Raw genomic sequence first — 24,498 nt, 5'->3', positions numbered from 1 at the left:
GTTAATATTTTTTTGCCCTCTCTATTCATGTGTTGCTAGAGTGTAGGCTAATGGTCAGCAAGTTTTAAAACTCTACCTAGTGTAAAGCTTCCTGCATTGTAGGAAGGGAGTAAATGTTTACTTAAAATTGACTTTTCACCAAGAGTAGGTTTTGTTACCCTGATTTCATGATCATTTTTAATTTACAGCACAGAAGAGATTCCCTTGAAGATTTTAGCCCATAATAACTTTGTTGGTCGTCTTATTGGTAAGGAAGGAAGAAACCTTAAAAAAATTGAGCAGGACACAGACACTAAAATCACAATATCTCCGTAAGTACTGCCTTGCTTTCTTTTGAATTAGAAAATGTTCAAACACTGTTTTTGAGCTGAAGGGTACAATACATTAAGCATAACTTCTCCTGTTTTACAGTGGTTTGAGCATACAGTAAGTCTTCAATGTCATCAGTAACTTCTTGGAAACTGACTTTAAGTGAAATGAAGTATAATAAAAGCAGGTCCTCACATGTTTCTTTATAACATTGACAAGGAAAAGAAAATCTTGACTGACATTGTGGGAAATGATGTCATTAGAGGGCCTGCTATACCTAAGTTTCTTCTTCAGTCTACTGCTACTGACTGTTCTTAACCTACATTGAAAATGGAAAGCATTATCTGTTCCCATTAGTGAGGCAAGAAAAACTAAATACTTTCCATTCATTATTTCTTGGTCAGGTTTTCTGATATTTATTCCCAAAGCTGAAATGTACAACCCAATTTATTACCCATTGTGCATAAAAGATTATCCCAACATTTGACAGCTACAATAATAGTAACTATCTATTGATTATCTAGTTTCTGTGGGTCAGGAATTCAGGAACACCTTAATGAGGTGGCTCTGGCTGAAGGTTTCTTAATGTTGCTGACAACCAATGCTGGTGGTTGGTGGAGGCTTCAATTCTCACCACAGGTCCTCTCCGCAGGGCTGCTTGGGTGTCCTCAAACCATGGGTGCTTTCTTCCTCCAGAGTCACTGATCCCAGAAAAAGCAAGATGGAACTGGCACTGACTTTCACACCTTAGCCTCAGAAGTTATCCTCTACCATTGTTCTAATATTGTTCACACAGATTAGCTCCATTTATTGTGGGAGGGGACATACATCATTGGGAGGGGAATCACCTTGAAGGCTGTCTTACACATCTAGGGTCCATGAATGCTCTGAAACTATATGGAAAGGCTCCTCTTTTTTCTTGGGGTGGCTATCTTTAATTTTCATCAGGGTACTCAAAAAAGTTGAAGTTGGAAGAGATCAATCACTAAGAGGGTAGGGGAAAGACTGAGGCATTGCCAGGGGCTTTCAAGAAGGCTGCTGGTGGTAAGGAAGTAGGAAAATCTTGTTTGGTTGCAAAGAAGAAAAAAAATCAAAGTGATAAATATAATAAGTGATCCTATCCCATTTCAAAGTTTACGCTTAGGAAGAGGGAAGGACTTTAGAACTAAAAAATCTTAAAAGCAACTGTTTTTACAAACGTTAATATATGATGCTCGCGTGGCAGGGTTGAGGGTGGGTTGAGATTGAATATTAGGCTATTCGAGACAAATAGCCTTCATCTTGTAGATGTCTATGTTTTTAGCAAGTTTGAAATAGTTAAGGAGTAATATATATCCCATTTATCTGCCTCAAGCTGAGCTTAAGGTAGCCTGCTAGTGGTGAGAGAGTTACCTCTAGGAATGTGGAGGAGAGCTCTACAAGTGTCCCAGAGACTTTCGATCTGGGTCTTATCTTCCATGGTAAATATTTCCCATTGCTTTCCCCCTCAAGGTTGTTGACTAGCTCCCATGTAGGTGGTCTCAGATGTCATCTGAGTGAATTTTGAAGCTTCAGCAGAACATGGCTAGTGGGGACTTTATGAATATTACTCTTGCATTTTAACTTTTTAGTTGTCTAAATGGTTTCAAGGAATCATTTTTTAATTTAGTCAAGATGGATTGGTATTTTCTCTAGCCTGCTTTGATCTAAATACTGAAAGTATTTAGATGGCAAAAATTGGGTTAGATATATGATCTATATTTAGTAGCAAACATTGGGTTAGATACATGAATTCTAGGTTGCCTTTTGGAATATTTCCATGCTTATTCCTTTGTTTGTGACCCATACAATGCAATGGCACAAGAATGTCCATTATGCCTAGATTGGTCAGTGCCAACTAGGAATATATTATGTGCATCTGGCTCTTTGTTACCTGTAAAACTGTGTATCCCTCCAATCATGTTATTTACATTTCAGTTAAATTGTGAGGAAGGTTCAACCTGAAGCAGTCAAGTAAACGATGTCTAAAACATGGACTTAATTGAACTATGTACACCTTGTAATTTTTATTAATGTGGGCAGGGGAAGTATTTTCTTCTTACCTGCAACTTTACAGTTCCTGGATTCATGTCTATGGTAGTTATTATGCATATCCTCACATCTGACTACCCACTTGCACATATTGTCAGTCTCCACAGTTGGTTTTTAATGGCCCTCTGTGACTGAACTATTATTAACTGCCCCCCTCCTATAGCTCCCATTCTTTTTCTTTCTCCCTGTATTCAATCTGCAGGTTGCAGGAACTGACGCTGTACAACCCGGAGCGCACCATTACGGTCAAAGGCAATGTTGAAACATGTGCCAAAGCTGAGGAAGAGATCATGAAGAAAATCAGGGAGTCTTATGAAAATGATATTGCTTCTATGAATGTTAGTTTTTCGATGGACATGTTTTTATTTTGATGACTAGTTAAAAGATGTGTTTAGTTGGGTTAATACTGATTTCCTTAGTGGTTTAGTTTTAATTGATTTTCAGCACCACAGTGATCCTCTGGGATCGTAGCAAAGACAGAGGCTTTGACATTAGGTTTTGGCTGTGATTTTTAGCAAGTTAATCTTTGAATGTTAGCTTCCTTATCAATGAGGTAGGACTAAAACCTACCTACAGAAGTTAACAATTTCAGGGAGATAAGTGTCGTAGGAATGTGGGCTGTAGAATGTGTGCTGGGTTTCGGTCCCAGCACAGCCATCTAACAGCTGCAGCTCTATTCTCTTGGACAATTTACTTGGTCTTTAAAATGGGATTACAGTGGATACTGAGCATATTGAGCTACTATTATGAATACAAATTTAAAACTTGATTACCCATACAACCCTTGGAGATAAAGAATTTCAAATGACAAAACTGTCTGTATCGTGCAATTAAGGTCATTAGAATGAATTGCTGACATTCCTTAATGGATAAAATGGTGCTGGAAATGGAACATTTCAAAAGTTCATCTTGAATTTTGATGTAAAGGATGAAAAAAAAAATCCCCAATAGGGCCTGTCATCTGAAATATTACACCGAAAAGAAGGAAATGTAAAAAACTATATTACCTTGAGTGCTAATCATTTTCCCCCACATGCCTGCCACCTGCTTTCACATTTTCACACCAGTGGTTTCATTGTCAGTTGGGAGTAGATCCAGCCTTATAAGCCTTTAAAAAAGATTGTCAGATATGCTCAAATCTTGACTTTAATCTCTACCATACTTTTAACCTTGACAAAATTACAGCAAAACCAAATCCCCTTTCTGATGCTTGTAGCCACCCCAAAGAATTATTTAGTTGCAGTAGAACATGAGGATGGGCCCTGGTTTCCAAAGGGCTTGACTTTGTTTTAGGCCTTTAGTAACTATGACAGCCAAAATTGATCCAACGAGTTAAGATTGCTTAATAGCTGGTTCTGTGTAGCCGCGTACACTGTGCTTATTTGTCTAAGCGGTGTCAGTTGAGGAAGGGAAGTGTTGTCCCTGCCTGGAGAAACCTAGCATGGGGGATGGGGATGTACAGAGGAGCACACAGATTTTAAAATACCAAGAAACATAAACTGTACTCAGTCACATGGAGCATCTGCTTTGTTCTGAAACTGGTCATAAAGCGGTATTTTACTAGGCAAGACGTCACAAATACTGTCACTTATAAAATGCTTACTTATACCACATCTTTTACTTGTATAATGAAGGGACCTTTTTACCATTGCAGCTTCAAGCACATTTAATTCCTGGATTAAATCTGAACGCCTTGGGTCTGTTCCCACCCACTTCAGGGATGCCGCCTCCCACTTCAGGGCCCCCGTCAGCTATGACTCCTCCATACCCACAGTTCGAGGTAAGATCATATGCTGTAACATTCTTTATGGCTGAGTGGGGCACAGTCAGACGCTGTTGCTCTCCAGTAAGTACTGTGACATTAAATGCTAACTGGGAAAATTCTTAATGCAATACCTGGTCCCCAGGTGATCTGTTGTCAGTTTACAACCAGTACAGATTTTGAATTTCTTGTCAATAGAACTTTCTTATATGGTCCTTCATAGAATAGACTCGGGGATTATTTTTTCAGAAGTTTCTGGAGGATAGGGTTATTAGCATGTGTTTTAAAATATCAAAACACGTTTGCAACTTGAGGGGAGAAGGGAGAAAGTTACTTTTAAATGTTAAAGGGGAAAGGATTTTCAGAAAATCTTCCTTCATCATTACTTCACCTGGAAGTTCATGGCTTTGAAAGGTCAATAAAGACTCAACATGTTTTCTGAATGCATGCACTTTTTAACAAGTGAATTCGCAAATCCATTGTGTATGAGTGTGTGCACATTAATTAACTTTTATTTATAAAGAGGTAGATTGGTAAATAAACACTTTTATATTTGTATTTTAAGAATGGCATGTTTCCTCAGGTGGAAAATAGGAGACAGTTATATTATGAAAATAATAGTAGCATAGCAGGTGTCTTGTACATTTCAGAAAGTAATTCATAATTTGCATTATCAGTGATAATTGGAGGTAGATAATCATGTGAAATAAAATTAATGTTTTAGTATCTTCCTTTATGAATTTGCTTTTACACACAGACTCTGTAGTGTCTCTTAACGTTTTCGGTGGTACCTTCTATGCCAATGTAGGGAAACAACAAGGCAGCCTAGGCTGGAGGTAATATTGTCACAGTACCTCAAATACATGTAATATAAAATGCCACTGGATTTTTTCCAAAAAACAGATTGCTGAGATTTTTCCATGTTTGAACCGTTTAAAAATGAAAATTTTATTTTCCTGTGCTTGAAACCAACAGACCGTTAGGTGTTGCTGGCCCTGCACTTTTTGTATAGCGTTCCTGCCTTTACTGTTAGCATTTGCATCTTTCCCTGCAATTAATTTGCCACTTCTAACATGTTTGAGTCTGGAAACCAAAGTCCACTAAATAAGGATGGGTATCAGAATTTTAATTCCATATCAAGTGTGAATAGATTCTTATACATTTTCTGAAGTTTTTCGCCTTAGCTAGAGGTGATACGAAGTAGTAATGGATGCATTTGTAGCTTGGTGCTAAAGGGGCACTGTGGAAAGAGACCTGCAGTGAGAGCCCATGTCTGGCCAGCTCTGCCCTCATGTGCCTCACCACAGGGTCAGTCTGCTCGTCGCTTTGGGTTGGTTTTTTCACTGGCACAATAAAGAAACTGAATTAGATGAATTATCTCTAAGCATTCCTCTTTCAGGTCAAACATTTCTAGTTTTCACAGAATCCAGTATATTGTTTTAAAAGAAGGTAAAAACGTAAATCTAAAATAGGAATTTGGGAGTATGTGGACTTCTAATATGCCATCTCCTTTATTTAGCACAGGTAGATGCATTTGCATATGAATGAGTTTAAAGTATATGTATTCCTGACACTGTAAAATGACTTATTAAAATGCCACAAGGGGCCAATTATTAAAAGTAACTATGCTAGAGAAGCTTTCATCTACATTTCTGCAGCCAACTAAATGAGCTTTTGGGGGGCACTTACCTCTGTTCCTCACTCCTGGTTTGTAAATTGAAGGGTGTTTTGACTTCCTTTCTTTATTGATTACATGTGTCAAGAACCATCAGTAAAGCCTGAGTTGGAGAATCAGAGCATCCTCAAACCATATGTCAATGCTTTAATTGCAAAAAATCCTAAAATGAATTGCTAGGTAATTTGCTAAATACACATACAAATCAAGGAATGAATATTCTTTGGATTTGGTCAGTTTTCTGACTTACTGATATGGTTCTGTGTATTGGGCTCCTGTGTTGCTAGAAAAATGTTTTAGTATAGCAGAAGGAAGAACATAGTAAGTACTTGTATTTTTGACAGACTCTACATTTTTAAATGTCTGAATCACTTAAACAAGTAGCAATTTTAAGAATGGGAGAAAGAGGTCAATGACCTTTACTTCAATGAAAGTGAGCCAGAGACAAAGTGTAAGGAAGATCTCATTAGAATAGCTGTTCTTTTGCTCCTCCTGAGATTTTTTTTTTAAACTAAATCAAGTAAGTACAGCCAATGAGACTGAGAAAATACAGAAGTTTCCAGCCATAAAGGTAAGAAAGACTGCAAAAGGGCAAGAGCTTGACCCTATGGGGCATGGTGATTTCAAAGGTAGGAAAAAAATTCTCATTCTTTTAAAGGGATAAAATGTGGGTGCTCTTAGTAATACTTGTTCTTTGCAGAATTCCATTCAGCATTTTACTGTGTATGTACTAGGCAGTACATGATGGGATCTCCAATTTTATACCTGAACATTCTCTGAATTGGTGTAGAAGGGTGCCACTCAAAGCATTAAATGTTAAGACAACTCTGTCTTCCATTTAGCTGCAAGGGTTAGTAAACTGTCTATCACGTTTGCTGAAGAGGCATATAATGTGATTTTCTGTAGATTTAAATCTACTAACTCATCTTCTATTAGTACTGGACCTTAAAGAACATGTCAGGAGTCATCCATAGAACTTAAAAGTGGAAAGGAGACATCCTTCTATAATCTACCTTTTTTGCCAGGAAGAAAAATTTGTTTTTGTGTTTTAAAAATATGTGCTCACAATGATCTTACTCCTCTTACAAAGACATAGGTGTATAATCATTTCTTGTGATATTTTTGGTACATATTTTCACAAACTTTATAGTTAAAGAACATTATTAATGTACTCTACTGAACTTTTCTCCTCAAGGACATTCATTTGATGTTAACTACAACATCACTATTAGTAGGAAATTTGACACAATACTACTATTTAATCATCTTTAAATTTCTATAACTACCCCCATAGTGTCCTATAGTTTTCAATAAAGAATCCAATCAAGGATGCCATGGCATTTAGTTGTCATGTCTTTTTAGTCTCCTTTTTTAACAATACTCCAAACACACCCTTCCTTTTTTTTCCCCCCTGTATGTCACTGGAAACCCAGACTAGTGGTTTTATAAAATAGCCCCTAATTTTGATTTGACTGATTGCTTCCACATGATTAGGCTCAGGTCATACCTTTCTTTGGAGGGTGAGGTGGAGTGTGACATCTGGAAACAAATGATGTCAATTGTGTTTGAGTATTGGTCATGTTTGTCTGATCTTAAAATTCTGGTAGTGTCTACCCAATTTCTCCATAGTAATGATGCTTTTCTCATTTGTGATTGTTAAGATCTAGTCAGTAGTTTGAGAATGTGTATCTTGCTCCCCAATAGGGTTTAATATTCATTGCTGACTTTTGCCTAAATCATAAATTGTTATTTTCATTCTACATTAGTTGGCAGTCTTCTGTGAAATGCAGCTTTCTCTACTCCCTGCTTAAGGGAAACTTGTTTTTGTTATTTACATTAGAATAACCGCGGACATACTGAATTAAAGAGTCCCCCAGGATAGCTGTGGCGGTGAGACCAGTGTACAGCCAAGGTGGACAACTGCTCTGTTTGTTAACTAGTTAAAAACCTGTACCCTACCTTGGCTTTGCATGAATTGGAATTTTTGATGGAAACAGAAATACAGGATTATTTTTGTTGTTGTTACACATTGTTAAGAACGACCCTTTTGCAAGGAAGGTTTACTAGTCTGTAGATTGTGGGCTTAAATGTTGGAAAGAGTATCTCCTGTCAAGATTAATGCATGAGGGACAATATTTGGGATATGCACAAACACATACCACTCATGTATGTCCCTCTTGCTAGCTGGTTCGATGCTCTATTTTAAAGTGTGGTGAAGAAACTCATCCCTTTTTCTTTAGACCAACTGCCAGTCCAACCCATAGGCAAATGTCAGGCAAAAACAGTTTGTGAGATGCTGCCATATGTCTGTTTTCATGCTTCTAAATATATTTTGGCATGGTACATCTATCAGAATTAGATTTGGCTGCATTACGTGGGCACAAAAAATGGTTTAAATGAATTTTCCTTTTTCATGTGAAGAGTTGAGGGGAGATGGACAATTCTAAGCTGTTAGTATTTCTTCTGTATCATCTAGGATTGGTGCTCTTGCTTGCTTAGCACCATCTCCTGGCTCAGGGTGACTGTTCAAGCTTCAGTCATTGAGTCTAATTCCAGCCAGCAAGAAGGAGGAAGGATCAAAAATTGACAGCTCTCTTATCTAAGGATACTGCCTGAAAATAGCTTTTCACATTACATTGGTGTCATGTTTACCAGAACATAATACCTGGCCACACCACCTATGAGAGAATCTGGGAAAGAGTTTATCACTAAATGATGAACAGATTTTGGGGACAGCTGTTTGCCTCTAACCCACTGGGTAAGCTGTATTGCCAGTTAAGGGGATCTCCAGAAGCCTGGGAGGGAGGAGGTAAGCTTTTAAGTTGTCTTTATTGCTCTTTTTCTCAGTAAAAGGAGAATCTGAGTTACTTCTGGGGTGAAAATTCCATGTTCCAAATTATACGCCTGCAATTTATTTTCATGTAAAGGGAAAAAATCATTTTCAGATAATTATACTGCATCTCTGGGTATCACTTAAATTCTACTTACAAATAGTTGTCAGGTACCTTTCTGGTTTAATGTTTAAGGGACTTTTTTTTTTAAGTGAGGTAACTGTTGGTTTACAACATTGTGTGTCCGTTAGGGGTCCAGGTGCACACCTCTTCAGATGTACGTTATCACATCACACCCAACACCAAAGTACACATAATCCTCGAACACAGTCCATTAAGCCCCTTCTCCCCTTTGCTCTCCCCTCCCTACTCCTCCCCACAGTAGTTTCAATCCTACAGTCATATTTCTAGTATTGGGTTTGTCTATTCTTGTTTCTTTATATTGCACATGAATGAAATCATCTGCTTTTTGTCTTTTTTCTTCTAACTTACTTCACTTAGCAGTCTCCTCCACTTCCATTATGTTGCCCCAAATGGCAAGAGTTCATCTTTCTGTATAGCTGAGTAGTATTCCATTGTGTATATACACCAAAAAAATCATCTTTATGTACTCTTCTGTCATTAGGCATTAAGGTTGGGAACAATTCTTTAACAAATTTTGTTTCTGCTTTGTCCAGTGTATTATTCCATGGGGGTGGGTACTTAATAGGAATAGGTTTGCCTTCATTGTCTGTTATTAGACTTAGTTCTTTTTCTAAACCCTGATCACTAACACTTACCTATTAAGTGTACCTAGTAGTCACTACTTTTTGAAACACAAACCAACTATTGTTTCTGAAGGCAATAGTTCAGCTTATTGAAGCTTTTTTTTATCAGTGTCTTTGCCTCTTAGATTCCTTTTCCCCCTTTGGCTTCACTTTTTTCTTGAAGAACATAGTATTATAGGTCCATGAGGGTGTCTGGCGACACTTTTTTAAAAATGAGTCAGACCTCAGCAGTGTACTTCGGTCCTTCTGCCTGCTCTGCTCCCTGCTCTGGCTCTGGTGAATTCTCTCACCCTCCCGTGCTTCTGACTGTACCCAGTGCATGTATAAACAAAAAACAAACAAACAAATAAATAAATAAAACATGCCTCTATTTAAAAAAAAAAATAAGTAAAAAAAAATGAGTCAGAGAATTAAAGGTTGGCAGGTATTTGCTCAGGCACTTGACGTCTGGTACCTACAGCTGCTGCTGAGAAGCCTGCTGGTCTTTAGAAACTGTCACAGAACTCAGGTTACTGCTACGATCCTCTTTTTACCCTTGATGTTCTGTATGTTAGCAATGAATTGCTGCCTGTTTTCAATGTATACTCATTCCCTGGCAAGGATTAGGTTTTGACGACTAAATGCTTCAAATAATCTAATTCTGTTTTTATGTACTGCTTCCTCTTTAGAGTTGTTTGATTTTTCTGCCCATGTTTTCTCACTTGTGCTTTGTAAGATGCAAGTAGAACTGATGCATCTTGTCTTTGGATAAATTCCTTGCCCCCTATTCCATTCCAAAACTTTGCCCACACCTCCCCTTCCAACATATTTTTCTTCTGGAATGTGCCAGATTTATTTTTTTCTAGTAGAGCCAGAGTTGGTTCTTCCAATGGACAAAAAGTCTCTAGTTCCTGCCTAGCAGCTGGCTCATGCAGCACTTAATTGGCAAACTAAGAGTTTATAAATGACAGGAAATGCTCCTTTTAGAAACGCTCACAGTAGGGAAGAGGCAATTGGCAGCTAGTGGGCAGACCAAGAACTGAAATTGGCATAGCACAGGACGACACCCATGGCTGGGTGGTTTTGGCAGCTTGAGTTTGCCTTGGCAGAAATTAGCTCAAGTGATGTGGTCTTCGGAATTTTGATAGTGCCTTTGGAGACTTCCCCTAACATTTCCAGAGCAATAGTGTAATCTTAAAATGCTAGCTTTTGCTTATGCAGAAAGGTGAGTACTTTTCTTTTATCTTAGTTTAAGATACTCTTTAAGAAACAAAATATTTTATGCATTAAAAGGAATTTCTACATCAGAAGACTGTTTCATGGAATCTCTTGGTCCTACTCCGTAGGATTTCTTACTGTAGGTATAACTCTTTTGTCAGTAAACAATTTCAAAGTAAGTAACTCATTGCACACATTAGTTCTAAGAGGCCCTGGTTACATAATTATGGGGAGAGACTTTTTTCCTTAACTTCAACATTCTGTTCAGGTCATGGAGTTGAGTAAACTTAATTCCAGTTTCAGACCAAAATCCATTAAAACAAAACAAACAAAAAACCCCAGGAGTATCTATTTTACAAGCCAAAGGGAAACACTGGCACCCTTCCAGGTTCCTGGAGGCTGGTCTTGGCTGGTATGCATGTCTCCATGCCTTTGTGATGTCTTAGATTTTGTTCCCCACAAAGTAAATATGCTTAACCTTACTGTTTGCTCATTCTTGTATCTCCTCACGATGGATGATTAGGAATTACTCACTGGCAGACTTCACCAGTTATGCAAACTTTCAGTTGAGCAGCTTTGTTCTTCGTTATTTCAAGCCATAGCATGAAGTCTGCCAAGAAGTCCAAAGGAAGTTTTGCCAATAGGCATCTGGCAGGAATCCATTGGGAAGCAGCTTGTGTCCTGTGTGAATATCCTTCACCTCTGAAGGTTTAGGAAGAATTTGGGATAATGCAGCTGAACCTTAACATACATACAAAGAATGTGTAATAAGAAAGGGTGATACTGCTGCATTCTTTCAGACTTCACAAATTCAGATGGAAGCAGCTTATTATAACTATTGCTCTAGCTTCTACATTTTAAAAGTAAAAATTAAATGCTTACCTGGGTGTCTAGATTCTGACACTAGCTTATGATGTTGAATCCCATAAAACAATGATTTGTACCAGAGGGCCAGTTCAATGATTGTTAAGCAGACTGGATGGTTATATGAGGAGCTTTAGAATTTCATAGGAAAATTTCAATGAAAAATAATTTATGGTCAGAGAGATGCTTGGTAGATATGGAAACAGAGCAAAGGGAATTGGTGATGTTTAGAAATGTCTTCATTAAGCTTCAGAAATCCAATGAGCCAGGTCTTCTAAGTTGCTATTGCCAAGAGTACATATCACTGCCTGGCAGTCCAGGACACTACCTGGTGTGCTTAGCTTGCTGCTCTCCCCCACTGCCTTTTCTATTTGAAGGTTACTTGTTTCCATCGCACTATGTAGATGTTTCTGCCTATATATAGTTCTTCACATTTCTGTCCCTTTCTCTTGTATTTCAGTTATTTTGGCCCTTTTCTAGTGACCATCATTCCTTTTCCAAAGCATCACATAACCTTTCTCTTAAGTTTATTCCCAATTCTTCATGTTGGGTTTGTTACCTCACAATGTCACACTCCCCACACCAACGAGGCATCATTAGCTTTCATCACTGTGCGCCTGTATTTTTGTTCAGCTTTTGAGGCTGTGACAGTTTTCGCCTCTGAGCTTTGCTCATCGCAGTGGTTCTCGGGATGGTCCAGGCTAAGACACCCAGGCCATGCTTGTGAAGCGCCAGGACTTCAGCTTTCTGGGACCAGTCCCCAAAAAGTAGTTCATACTAAGCAAATGAATTTTTCTTTTATAGACATGCTAAGTCATACAGCCAATTTTCTTATTTTTAGTTGCTAGAAGCTTCGAGACAAATTTCTGGGTTCTTCTTTTCTGTTTAAGTCCCTGTGCCTTTATGTCTTCACCTGCTTTCTCTCTCTAGATTACGTGTATTTTGCAAGTGGCATGAAATACTAATCAAACGAGGCCCAGGAAACAAATTATAGTCATGACAAACAGAATGGGTTGGATTTGTGCAAGTTACACATTAGATTTGGTCAAATCAGTCACAAAGTTATCACCACCAGACCAAAAGTGTGCATCTTTCAGAAGAACATGATACTGAGAACCTTAATGAGATAAAGTATTTAGATACTATCTCTACTTTTTTTAAAAAAAAAAAGTTAAATTAACATCAGTTTTAATATAAGGATCAGAATTGCAAATCAGTACTAACATTGATCACAGTTTATGGTCGTTGTCAGTACTGACTCGGTTGATATATCCAGCTACTAAATTAGGGAATGTCCCTTTGGAATAAATAGCATGTGGTAACTGCATGACATTCTCGTGGGTTGTGAGGTGCCCCCAAGTTCTTACCATGTGGAAATACTGAAGAATCAAAATTTTATTTTAAATACTTATGTACAGAAGAAATGGGGAACAAGCCAGAGGTACAGGGGGTGAGAGGATTCACCAGAAACAGTGGGGAGCAGAACAGGCAGACCTACTAAAATACACTGCTGAGGGGAGCAGCAGGCAAGACAGGAGAGGTCTGCTGTGTCATGGTGGGTTAGCTCCCTGGCCAGGGATTGAACTCATGCTGCAGTGGCTGGTGATAGCTTGATAGTGCTGAGACTTTAACCCCTGTACCAGCAGGGAGACCTTGAAGAATGAAAATTTTATTTGGTGTTCTTCACCGAACAGCAACAGAAGTAAATGCTGTGTCCAGACTGTCACAAATCTCCACAGTCTGAAGTTTACTGGGTAGACAGATCCTCTTCTGATATGTTGTTCTTTTTTTTTTTTTTTAAGATTTATTTATTTATTTATTTATTTATTTATTTATACATACATACATACATACATACATACAAGAACTGGGTACAGTCAGAAGCACGGGAGGGTGAGAGAATTCACCAGAGCCAGAGCGGGGAGCAGAGCAGGCAGAAGGACCGAAGTACACTGCTGAGGGGAGCAGCGGGCGGCAGGAGAGGTCTGTGCACCATGTGGGACCCTCCTCCGGTGGCCGGGGAGCAGCTGGGGATCGAACTGGTGCTGCAGAGGCTGCGGGCAGCTTCATAACCCAGCGCTCAACCGCTGCGCCACCAGGGAAGCCCTAATACGTTGTTCTAAGAATGCTAGCTGAGTCACACGAGAGACTTCATTCAGCTGATAACTAACTGTATTGAGATGGGCAACGTGTTATGAGAAATACCAAGCTATGTAGAACATTTACACAGATGCTAAAGAAACAAGATCTAATTATCAGAAAAATCTGGTGGCTTTTGTCAAGAATATTTTCACAGGTTGAATTTTAGGTCAATTCTTCATAGAAATTAGGTATATGGTGGGGGCTACAGAGAACACAGAGTAGAGTGTAGATGATTTTCATTTGTAGGAAGTAGTTATGGGATCTAGAATCATAAATTGCTTTATTTTTCATAAATATGAAAGGCATGGTTTAATCTTAAAAGATTTTCCTTGTAATACATTTATTGACCATAAGCTTATTTACATGAGAATGTAGAAGTACCTGCCAATTTGTAAATGTTCATGCTCAGATTGACTCTTTCTGTTACATAAAATCTTTGTATAAGGACAAGATTTATGTTTGAAGATTTGATTGTAGTGTTATAATTTAGTGAAAAATTGGAAACCAAACTTTTCGAATGTTTCTTAAAAAGGACCATCAGATACAGCAAAGTAACTGTCAGATAAAGGAACGTATGATGTGGTTATTTTATTCTCATAGCAGAAACAAACTGAAAGTTGCAAAATGTCTTAAATGCGCATTAGACAGGTGTGTGCAGATGAGACATTTTCCATTCACTGTTCTAGTAATCTGTTGTCATCCTTACTCAAATTAAATTGCAATGAACTATCTCTGATGCTCATTTAAGCACGCTGATAAGTCAAAGGTTTAAGCTTTGCCAACAATAAATGAGAAATTTTTTTCAACTCATACGAAGTTAAATCAAGGCTGATTAAAGCAGCGTGATATGCCAGGGAAGGTCCTTGAACGAGAGGTCTGTAAGGCTTTTTTCTTAGACTTCTTGGCCTCTCTATGTATTTTAAGGTACATCAATACCTATGGAAACAGGGTACATCCTGTTCTGATTTTATGTGCTTTGTTGTGTTTGTGTGAAAATGGCTTAAGAAGCCTAAGTTTGAAAAGTGACTCCAATAGCAGTCAGTGTGCAACCTTGGGGCAGCAAGTGACTTAATCTCTGACATGGGAATAGTCTTCATCAACTGAATCAGTTATGGGGTGTGAATGAGGTAACGCACAACACCTCACAGAGCATACTCACAAACTGATCTCACCACGGAGGATTGCTGTGTATGCTGTCCTGTCATCACAGTAACCTTACTGGTATGCTCTTTACCCACATCCCACTACTCTTGTGAATACCGAAAGGTAGAATTCAAATGTTATGTGAATGTCTTAATTCAAATTCCACCATTCTATGTGAACTGCATGGGAAGCTTTTTGCATGGTAACTAAAAATGTTTAGGATCTTTGAAACAGCAGTTTTATGCAATAAATATTATTTGTAATCTAACAAATGCAAACTAGAAACACATACACATGAAAATAAGATAAAACAATTTTGGTTTATCTACTGAAGGAATATTTAAGTTTTAACTAATTCATATTTCCTGGTGAAACATCTTTACCTGTCCTTTCTAGTTTCTCACATCTCCTTTTCACTTGGGTTCTTGTCATTTTTGCTGAACATTTGGCTTGGAAGAATTAAAACTACTTGAGCAAGGTACTTTATTTGGTTAATTAGTTGACTGTGGACTTATTTGGTCAACATAAGTTTTTCTGATTGATTTTTTAAAAAGATTTATTTATGCATACAAGAACTGAGGTAAAGGCCAGAGGTGTGGGGGGTGGTGGTGAGAGGATTCACAGAGACAGAGTAGGGAACAGAACAGGCAGACTGACTGAAGGACACTGCTGAGGGGAGCAGCGGGAGAGGAGAGGTCTGCTGCATCATGTGGGTAGCTCCCTGGCCAGGGATCGAACTCTTGCTACAGTGGCTGCAGACAGCTTCATAGGTTGTGTCTTAACCCCTTGCGCCACCAGGGAGGCTCTTTGTGATTAATTTTGATAACTCCTGAGTAAGTCTTTTGACCTTACTAGATTTATTGGCACATTACTATACCTAAAATTTTTTTTAGTATTATCTCCCTTTTCTCATTTTCATTTAATTGGCAAATAGCCAAAAGATTTTCTTTTATTTCAAGAACCAGTCCTTTTGTCATTTCTACATTCTGGTATAGTCATATTGAGAAATGGAATGGTTGAGTCATCAACAAAGGGGCTTCTGCTGTTGACCTTACACCTCCCTATATACCGGGGCACGTCATGCTCTGTTGTCTGTGCCTCTACTCTGGCCTTACAGGGAGAAGATGGAGCCATTGATGCCACTAGTAATTTCTGTGTGGTAGGAGTGCCGATGACACTGGGTGGGTCAACATTAAGTAGTGGCACAGAATTTGTTTGTATATCCAGGAAAAAAAGAAAGAGCCCAGTGTTGCTGTTTTCTTTGACTAAAATGTTAAAAAAAGAACTGCCTAAAGGGCCTCCCGGTGGCGCAGTGGGTTGAGCGCAGCACTGTGAAGCGCTCTGCAGCGTGGGTTCAATTCCCAGCCCGCCAGGGAGAAACCCACATGGTGCGGTAGACCTCTCCTGCCTCGCCCGCTGCTCCCCTCAGCAGTGTCTTCGTTCCTTCTGCCTGTTCTGCTCCCTGCTCTGGCTCTGGTGAATCCTCTCACCCTCCCGTGCCTCTGACTATCCCAGTTCTTGTATAAATAAATCTTTAAGAAGAAAAAAAAAAAAAAAACTGCCTGAAATGATCAAATTCTAAAGAGTTCTTAGTTCCTGAGACACTTGGGGGAAATAAAAACTTCAAGTTGGCATGTTTTCTGTTTGGCACCTTTTAAGAATTTGAGAAAAACCTTTACGTCCAAAAATTAGAGATGAGACCAAAGCTGTTGCCTTATGCAGTAGGAATCTATGAAGGTTCAAAAGAGAAATTGTGTGATGTGTTCCTTACCAAGTAATTCATCTGTACATTTCTTAATGCAAAATATCTTTTACCATCTGTAGAAATGTTAACTTCACTAGGTGTACTTTTAAACAAACCAAGCTAAACATAACATATATTTGTTTAATGTGGATAATCTTAAAATATTTCTTGGGTTATATAAGAAATCCCTGGAGTTCCTTGTTAATTTTGCTGTGAACCTAAAGCTTCACTTTAAAAAATATTCTAAAAAACTTCTTGGTATGAATTTCCTAGAATTAACTTATCCTCAGAAGCAGGTTTGCCTCACTCTCAGAGGTGCACTACGGGAAAATGTGTGCTGCTTCTGCATCTCAGAAACCTCAGTTCACCCACTATATTACTAATCACGAAATGACCTATTTAGAAACTTGTGTGGAGATGGAAAATGAACAGGAATGAGGTATACAGATAAAACTCAAAATGTCTTTAAGACTTAGCCTTCAGATGTTTCCCAGCTTGTCCGCGCATTAGTTTTGAAGGGAAGGGCAGCGATGGGAGGAGTGATTATATGGGAAAGTATCTTATGGCACTTTCATTCTCTCATCCTAGTCTGTGCTTGGGCATAAGCACTGAATGACAGTGGTCATATGCAATGAGCTTTACAAGTTTCTTCCCTTGAGAGTAGTTTATTATGTTTAAGAATTAAGCACCAAAACAGGTGTGGAGTTGGTATCTTGAAAGCTGTTGTTTTCATTGAGTAGCCCAGAATTTGATTTACTTGTCAAGAATCTACCTTAGATATGGTGATAGGGGAATTAAGTTTCAGTGCAATTTTGCCCCTCTATCCTCAGTACGTCTTCCACATGGCATTTACATATCCTTTAAACTTGTAACTTGGTGATATTCTAAAATTTAAGAAAATTGTGTAGAGAAAAGTGAAATTTTAAGTGCAAATGTTTTCAGTATTAGTAAGAGTTTCTCAGCAAACAAGGTAAAACTCAGATCTACTTACCATGGTGGTTTTCTCTAAAACCACCGTAATAGTCCTACTGTTTGAGAATAACTGTGCAAAACATTAAAAAAAAGCAGGGTTTGCTCAAATAAGCATATATGCCCTCTTTTCCACCAGCAATCAGAAACAGAGACTGTGCACCTGTTTATCCCAGCCCTCTCTGTCGGCGCCATTATCGGCAAGCAGGGGCAGCACATCAAACAGCTTTCTCGCTTTGCAGGAGCTTCAATTAAGGTATGTTCTCTGGGGCTCCCCTCACACTTTTATGTAAAGTCATAGAAACACGAGTTTTCTTGCCACTTTATAATCTGAATTGAAATTGGTGGTCTATTTGGGATTAAGTATGGGTGTGAAAGAAAACTCCACACAGCAGCAGCTTAAATGAAAATTCTCGCTTCAGAAAAAAATCTTCTGGAGGCCAACAATCCAAGGCCGGTGTGATGGTTCTGTGTGAAGGACTTACATTCCTTCTAAGTCATCTTCCCCAAGCATGACCTTGGGCCCCCATGGTTCCATGTACCAGCCACCAGTGCGCTAACGATCAAGTCTGTGCTCCAGTCTGTAGGAAAGGACCAAAAAATAAAATGAAATTGAAGGACAGCGCCTACTGGCTGTTACAGGATCTTTCTACGTATATCCCATTGCTCAAAACTGCTTCATAAGGCTAGACAGACCTGAAGGGGCAACAGGGAAATGTAGTCCACATGTAGTCAGCTAAACACTTTTTAAGGTTACGTGGCATTCTTGAAAAGGCATATGGGATGGAGGGCTGGAGAAGAAATCACTGGTTTCTGGAGAAGTTGGAGGGATTTAATACAGTGAAGCAGCATAAAGAAGTCTTAAAGGGAGTTGGGACTTTTAATTTTGCTTATGGTGGTTATGTAACTATGCAGTAGTTACTAAGATTGGATTTTACTGTAAGTAAACTAAATTAAAAATCAAAACACAAGACCTCCCTGGTGGCACAACGGGTTAAGTCTCAGCACTATCAAGCTATCACCAGCCAGTGCAGCTCAAGTTCAATACCCAGCCAGGACGCTAACCTACATGGCCTCTCCTTCTCGTCCACTGCTTCCCCTCAGCAGTGTGTTTCAGTATATCCACCTGTTCTGCTCCTCACTCTGTTTCTGGTGAATCTTCTCAATCCCCTGCACCTGTGGCCTACACCCAAACTCTTGTATACATGGGTAAATACCTTTTTTTTAAAAAAAGATTATTTATACAAGCACTGGGTACAGTCAGAAGTGCGGGAGGGTGAGAGTATTTACCAGAGCCAGAGCGGGGAACAGAACAGGCAGACTGACGAAATACACTGCTGAGGGGAGCAGCGGGTGTGGCTGGAGAGGTCTGTCGTGCCATGTGGGACCCTTGCAGGCAAGCGGGGATCGAACCAGTGCTGCAGAGGCTGCGGGCAGCTTCGCAGCCCAGCGCTCAACCGCTGCGCCACCAAGGGAGGCCCTGCATGGGTAAATATCTTTTTAAAAAAATCAAAACACAGAAATAGCTCTCTCCTACACTCCTGTTGCAAAAGATAAATACATGAACAGACCAAATGGGTAAAAGAACCAGGATGTAGGAGCAAAGCGCCAAACACCTTCACTATCCTACTGGTTTCCTGATTAAGAGTCTAGTGGATTTGTTTGAGAAAAGCTACACTCAATGTTTCATGAACAAGAACTGGATATTTAGACATTATTCTTTTTGGGACTCTGGGGGAACGGTGGTTTCTCTTCCCTTCATCTGTCTCTGCAATATTTCCCCAGTCTGGGATTTTTGTGTAATTTAATTTACTGTATAAAAATAGGAATGTACACGCTTATTTGCTTCTGCCAAATTAATGTTGGTTCATTGCATGTTACTCCAATGAGCATACTCTGGGGGGGTGGGGGGGGTGGCGCGGTGTTACTAATACTCACAGATTTATAAATCACAAAAAATGTATACAGGGATCCTTTTCTGGTTCATAAGCATGATGACTGGGTGTTCATGCCTTTATGTGAGATGTGCCTCCTTAAATCTTGTTACAACACTGGTACATTGCCCTTCTGACTTGGGGCGGAGAATATTATATAAAAAGGTTTCAGCAACTTATATAGTATTAAAAAGCTGTGTCCTTTTCCATAAAAGTAGAGGTGGTATGGGGCAGTAGCCTTAAGACACAGTCAGAGGCTCTTAGTATTTCTTACACATACAGGGAGCCAACGAGCCCACTTTGAGCACCAATGGTTTGGTGATCAGCAACATGGGCAGTGGAGGGCAGGCCAGCTCTCCCTCTTGCTCCATTAGCTGCCTGGTGGGTGAAGTAAACACTACTTCTCCAGCTTTCAGTTTCCCCATCTGTCATCATCCCTTCAGGATGTCATAAGGATTAGCTGAGATTACATGTGGATTTTGACATTATTAGAGTCAGGCATGGTGTTGGTACACAGTGTGTATGAGAAAAGAGCTATGATTTATGAAATGAACCTACTATATTGATCAGTGCCTCTCCTCAACTTCCTTCCAGGCGGCTTTTTAGTCGACATCTCAGTCTGTCATTATTTACATAAATGTCAGGCTGCTTTGCATAATTTCTACCAGTGGCACCTGAAAGTGTATAACCGCTGATGGGTCTGTTACAGATCGCTCCAGCTGAAGCACCAGATGCTAAAGTGAGGATGGTGATTATCACTGGGCCACCAGAGGCTCAGTTCAAGGTATGTGTTCTGGTGTGTGCACAGGTAATGAATGAGAGTGGAGAATGTTAATGCCTTTTCAGGAACTCTATAATCTGGCTTAAATATATATAACACTTAAGTAGAAATTCATAAGACTAAGAATAGAAAGCCCTAAGGCTAAAGCTTACAAACCTACCTGGTTAATAAACCTTGAAAACCTTGGTCCCAACCTTTTCTTCCTGTACCCTGAGAGGCCTTAACATTGAATTAAAAGGCACCCTTTTCCTCTCACCCTTGGATTAAATGTACCTTAGTCTCTTCACAAATTTAATCCCCTGTATTTTAGAGGTAGAAATGGCAGAAACTCTTATGGCACTTGTCATGGTATGAAACACTGCTCAGGTTTATTGGGGTTTGGGATCTTTGGGGCTGGAATGCCTGCCTCTGTATCCTGAGAGGTGGTACAGCAGGGACCAAAAAGATCAAGAACTCAGCAGCCATGCTCTATTCAAATCCCAGCTCTGCCATTTAGCAGCTGTGTTACCTTGAACAAATTATTTAACCATTCTCTGACTAGTTCCTCATCAATAAGTTACCTGCAAGGTTTAGCAAGAATATTAGGATGAAGCCCCATATAGAGTGCTTGGAGTAGTTGGAACATACAGAGAACACAAAAATGTTCTGCTTGCTGAAGTTCAGTAGATTGTAGGTGAATCATACTGTGACACATAAATTGGAGTAAATGGTTTGACAATAAAACTTAACAGGAGTGTCCTATTTGTCACAGGGACAGCAACTACTAAATTTTGATGGAACTAATTTACCAAAAGCCAGTATCTTGGTCCTGCCACTTAGTAGCTGTGTAACAGGACAGCTCTTGAACCCTAAGCCTTAGCTCTAAAATACATGTTAGCAACAATGCCTACCTCTGCTCTCCCTTTTTAAACCTTTACTTTCTTTGATCTCTATTTTTCATGGGGCTAAGCTTTTCCCTCTTCATTCACTGTAAGAACAGGACACAAAAGAAGTGCTTTGAAAGGTAGGTACACTTGGCTAGGTGCTCATACTCGAAATTTACTCCCTCACATTAGCTTTGTGGTGTAGGTAGTTCAAATCACAATTCAGAAATGTTGAAAATTGCTTGCTATCTTCAAACTTCAGGGTCACTTTTTATTTGTAATCCTAAAATGGAAGCATCAGTTACCAAAACTTCTGCATGGAGCTGAATTCTGTTTTATAAATGGGATCATCCTGTGATTCTTATGTTTGCATGCTGAAAAATTCAAAATTTGTTTCCCTAGATCCTCCAGTACCTGTGTTACTACTCAGTTTTCTTAAATGGAACAGTTATGCTTAACTACATTTATGTAATCAATTATCTGCAGGCTCAGGGAAGAATTTATGGAAAAATTAAAGAAGAAAATTTTGTTAGTCCTAAAGAAGAGGTGAAACTTGAAGCTCATATCAGAGTGCCATCCTTTGCTGCCGGCAGAGTTATTGGAAAAGGAGGCAAAACGGCAAGTACTTCAGCAAAACCTGTGCAGTGGTATGAAAGGGAAAGCATTGAAAGGTACTTAGGAGTTCCAAGTCCCTGAATTTTGGCTAATTTATAAAAAAGCAGAACCATCTTGTCAAAGGTTTGGAGAAGACTGCCTTTTGTTCCTCTTGAGTGTTGGTGTCAATTAGTGAAAGTTATGCCTCTCAGACTACTTTCTGGGAGAGGACTGTACCTCATTGAGAAGGGGCATTTACCATTTTTCTGCTATTCAGTTTGTTGTTTTTATTTCACAATTAATGACATGAAAAGAAAAACTTTCATATATACGTTCTATACCTGGAAAAGAAAAGTTTCCAGTTTAACACATACTTCCTGTGGTGTTTTCAAACCTATTTACAGTTTTGAAATGACTGAGAAGCGTATATGATAGAATCAGACTTTCAGGGATTGAAACTGGTTCTGCACTCACTTGTGTAACTTTTGGTAAAGTCATTTTCTTTAGATAAGTCTTAGATTTAACCATATCAAAATGGGAATATTACTAAAAAATAACCTGATAGAATTATTAGTGTATTAAATGAAATGTGTAAAGCCATAGCTCAGTGCCTGGCACACAGTAAGTGCTCAGGAAATGGTAGCTTTTAAAAACAACATGATTTGCACTTATCTTTTTCAGGTGAATGAGCTCCAGAATTTGTCAAGTGCAGAAGTTGTTGTCCCTCGTGATCAGACACCTGATGAGAATGACCAAGTGGTTGTCAAAATAACTGGTCACTTCTATGCTTGCCAGGCAAGTGGGCTTTATCTAATGTGATCAGTCAGCTTTACTGCTGCTTTCTTAAATGGAATCAATTCTTCTCTGGGTACCTCTACTCCATGTAAATATTTAAGGTCATCTGGTACTTAACACTTATTTTTTTTAAAGATTTATTTATTTATTTATACGACCACTGGGTACAGTCAGAAGTGCGGGAGGGTGAAAAATCCACCAGACCCAGAGCGGGGAGCAGAGCAGGCAGAAGGACCGAAGTACACTGCTGAGGGGAGCAGTGGGCGGCAGGAGAGGTTTGCGCACCATGTGGGACTCTCCTCCAGTGGCCGGGGAGCAGCCGGGGATCGAACCAGCGCAGCAGAGGCTGCAGGCAGCTTCACAACCCAGCGCTCAACCGCTGCGCCCCGGGAAGGCCCCTTAACACTTTTAAATCCCCCTGTTAATAGGTAATTTCAGAGACTTTACTAGCAAACTAAATTAGTACATATATATTTAATCTTAAATTCCTAATTGAAGTTGTTGAAATGGAAGAGTAAAATAACTTTTAGTAACTTTTGATGGGGTAGAAATTTCAAAGCTTGTCTCCTTTGCAGGTTGCCCAGAGAAAAATTCAGGAAATACTGACTCAGGTAAAGCAGCACCAGCAGCAGAAAGCTCTACAAAGTGGCCCACCTCAGTCAAGACGGAAGTAAAGGCTCAGGAAACAGCCCACCACAGAGGCAGATGCCAAACCAAAGACAGATTGCTTAACCAACAGATGGGTGCTGAACCCCTATCCAGATTCACATGCACAACTTTTTACCTAGCCAGTTGTTTCTGAGGACCAGGCAACTTTTGAACTCCTGTCTCTGTGAGAATGTATACTTTATGCTCTCTGAAATGTATGACACCCAGCTTTAAAAGGGGGGGGGGGGGGAGAGGAACTCTGCACTTCCCTTTTGTTGTATTCTCAGTATAATAGTCTAATATTTCTTAATATTCACCCATAATGCCAGAAATTGACTTAATGATGCATTCACTAAATTCATAAAAATAGATTGCTCCTAAGTCCAATTGGTAAAATTGGATCAGAATAAAATTATTACAGAACTTAAACTATTAGCATAGAAAATCGTTCTCAGTTTTATCTAACACTAACATGAATAACCTAAGGGAAGTGCTAAATAGTGTTGGCAGGGGTATTAAATGTGCATTTTTACTCAACTACCTCAGGTATTCAGTAATGCAATGAAAGCAAAAGTGTGGTTTTTTTTTTTTTTTGAAAATTTTATATACTTTATAAAGATAAAAGTCCAACTGTTTTTTAAAAAAAAAAAAACAAATTAATCAGCTAACAGGCGACTAACAAAAGAATTTTACTTCTGGCTGGTTGACAATAAAGCTAGAAAATTAATTTCAGGTTTTTTGAGGCTTTTGACAGTTATTAGTTTGAAAACCCAGTAATTGGAGCAGTGCCTATACTTGGAGAGCAGCGATAACATTAATTTTTTTGTTTATGGTAGGGTAAATGTTTGATGGTACTAACAGAGCAAAGCGGTTGCAGGAGGTTTTGGAACAGCGAGTTTGAATGGCTTCAGGAGACTTCAGTTTTCTTGTTTGGCTACATATTTGAATACATAAATGCTTTGTGCTTTTGACTATCACTACCTAAAGAAAGTGCATCAATGAAGGGATGCAGCCAGCCCTGTGGACTTTAAACTGATTGGTAAAAAGTAAGCTTCCGCTTAGCTTGTTTTGCCAATACACTTACAACTGGTTGATCAACGCAGTGTGCAGACCCCAAAATTGCTTTGTGAAGATCAATGGGCAGTCAGACGGTGTGGCAGTGTTTAAAGGCAATAAACAGCTATATTCCCATGTGCTGGGCACTGTCATGAAACAAATTAAGAAAGATGAAAGGCCACCCAAACTACTACATAGAATAGAGCAGGATTTCTGTATTCTCTAAAACCAGTTATTTGAAGATAAGTCAAAAGGTAGAGAATACAAGGAAACAATTTTTGGGCATAATTTGAATGACTGTAAAACAACCTTTGATACTGAATTCATTTGCCTATTCCTTATCTTGATAGTAAA

General features: G+C 39.1%; 1 protein-coding gene across 1 annotated transcript in view; it reads left to right on the top strand.

Annotated features, from left to right (window-relative positions):
* Positions 1-23,247, top strand: part of IGF2BP3 (insulin like growth factor 2 mRNA binding protein 3) — a gene marked incomplete at its 5' end in the record, with an annotated part of 118,419 nt that extends 95,172 nt beyond the window's left edge. The window contains 8 exons of the mRNA XM_084230763.1: positions 189-311; positions 2,582-2,717; positions 4,034-4,159; positions 17,613-17,729; positions 20,117-20,191; positions 21,538-21,669; positions 22,327-22,440; positions 23,016-23,247. Coding sequence (XP_084086889.1) covers positions 189-311; positions 2,582-2,717; positions 4,034-4,159; positions 17,613-17,729; positions 20,117-20,191; positions 21,538-21,669; positions 22,327-22,440; positions 23,016-23,114 — 922 coding nt within the window. The 3' untranslated portion in view covers positions 23,115-23,247. The remainder of the gene's footprint in view (positions 1-188; positions 312-2,581; positions 2,718-4,033; positions 4,160-17,612; positions 17,730-20,116; positions 20,192-21,537; positions 21,670-22,326; positions 22,441-23,015) is intronic.
* Between the last annotated feature and the right edge of the window lie 1,251 nt (positions 23,248-24,498).

This window comes from Talpa europaea (genome assembly GCF_964194135.1).
Source record: "Talpa europaea genome assembly, chromosome: 3".
Classification (NCBI taxonomy): Eukaryota; Metazoa; Chordata; class Mammalia; order Eulipotyphla; family Talpidae; genus Talpa; species Talpa europaea.
This window is presented reverse-complemented; position numbering and strand designations above follow the sequence as displayed.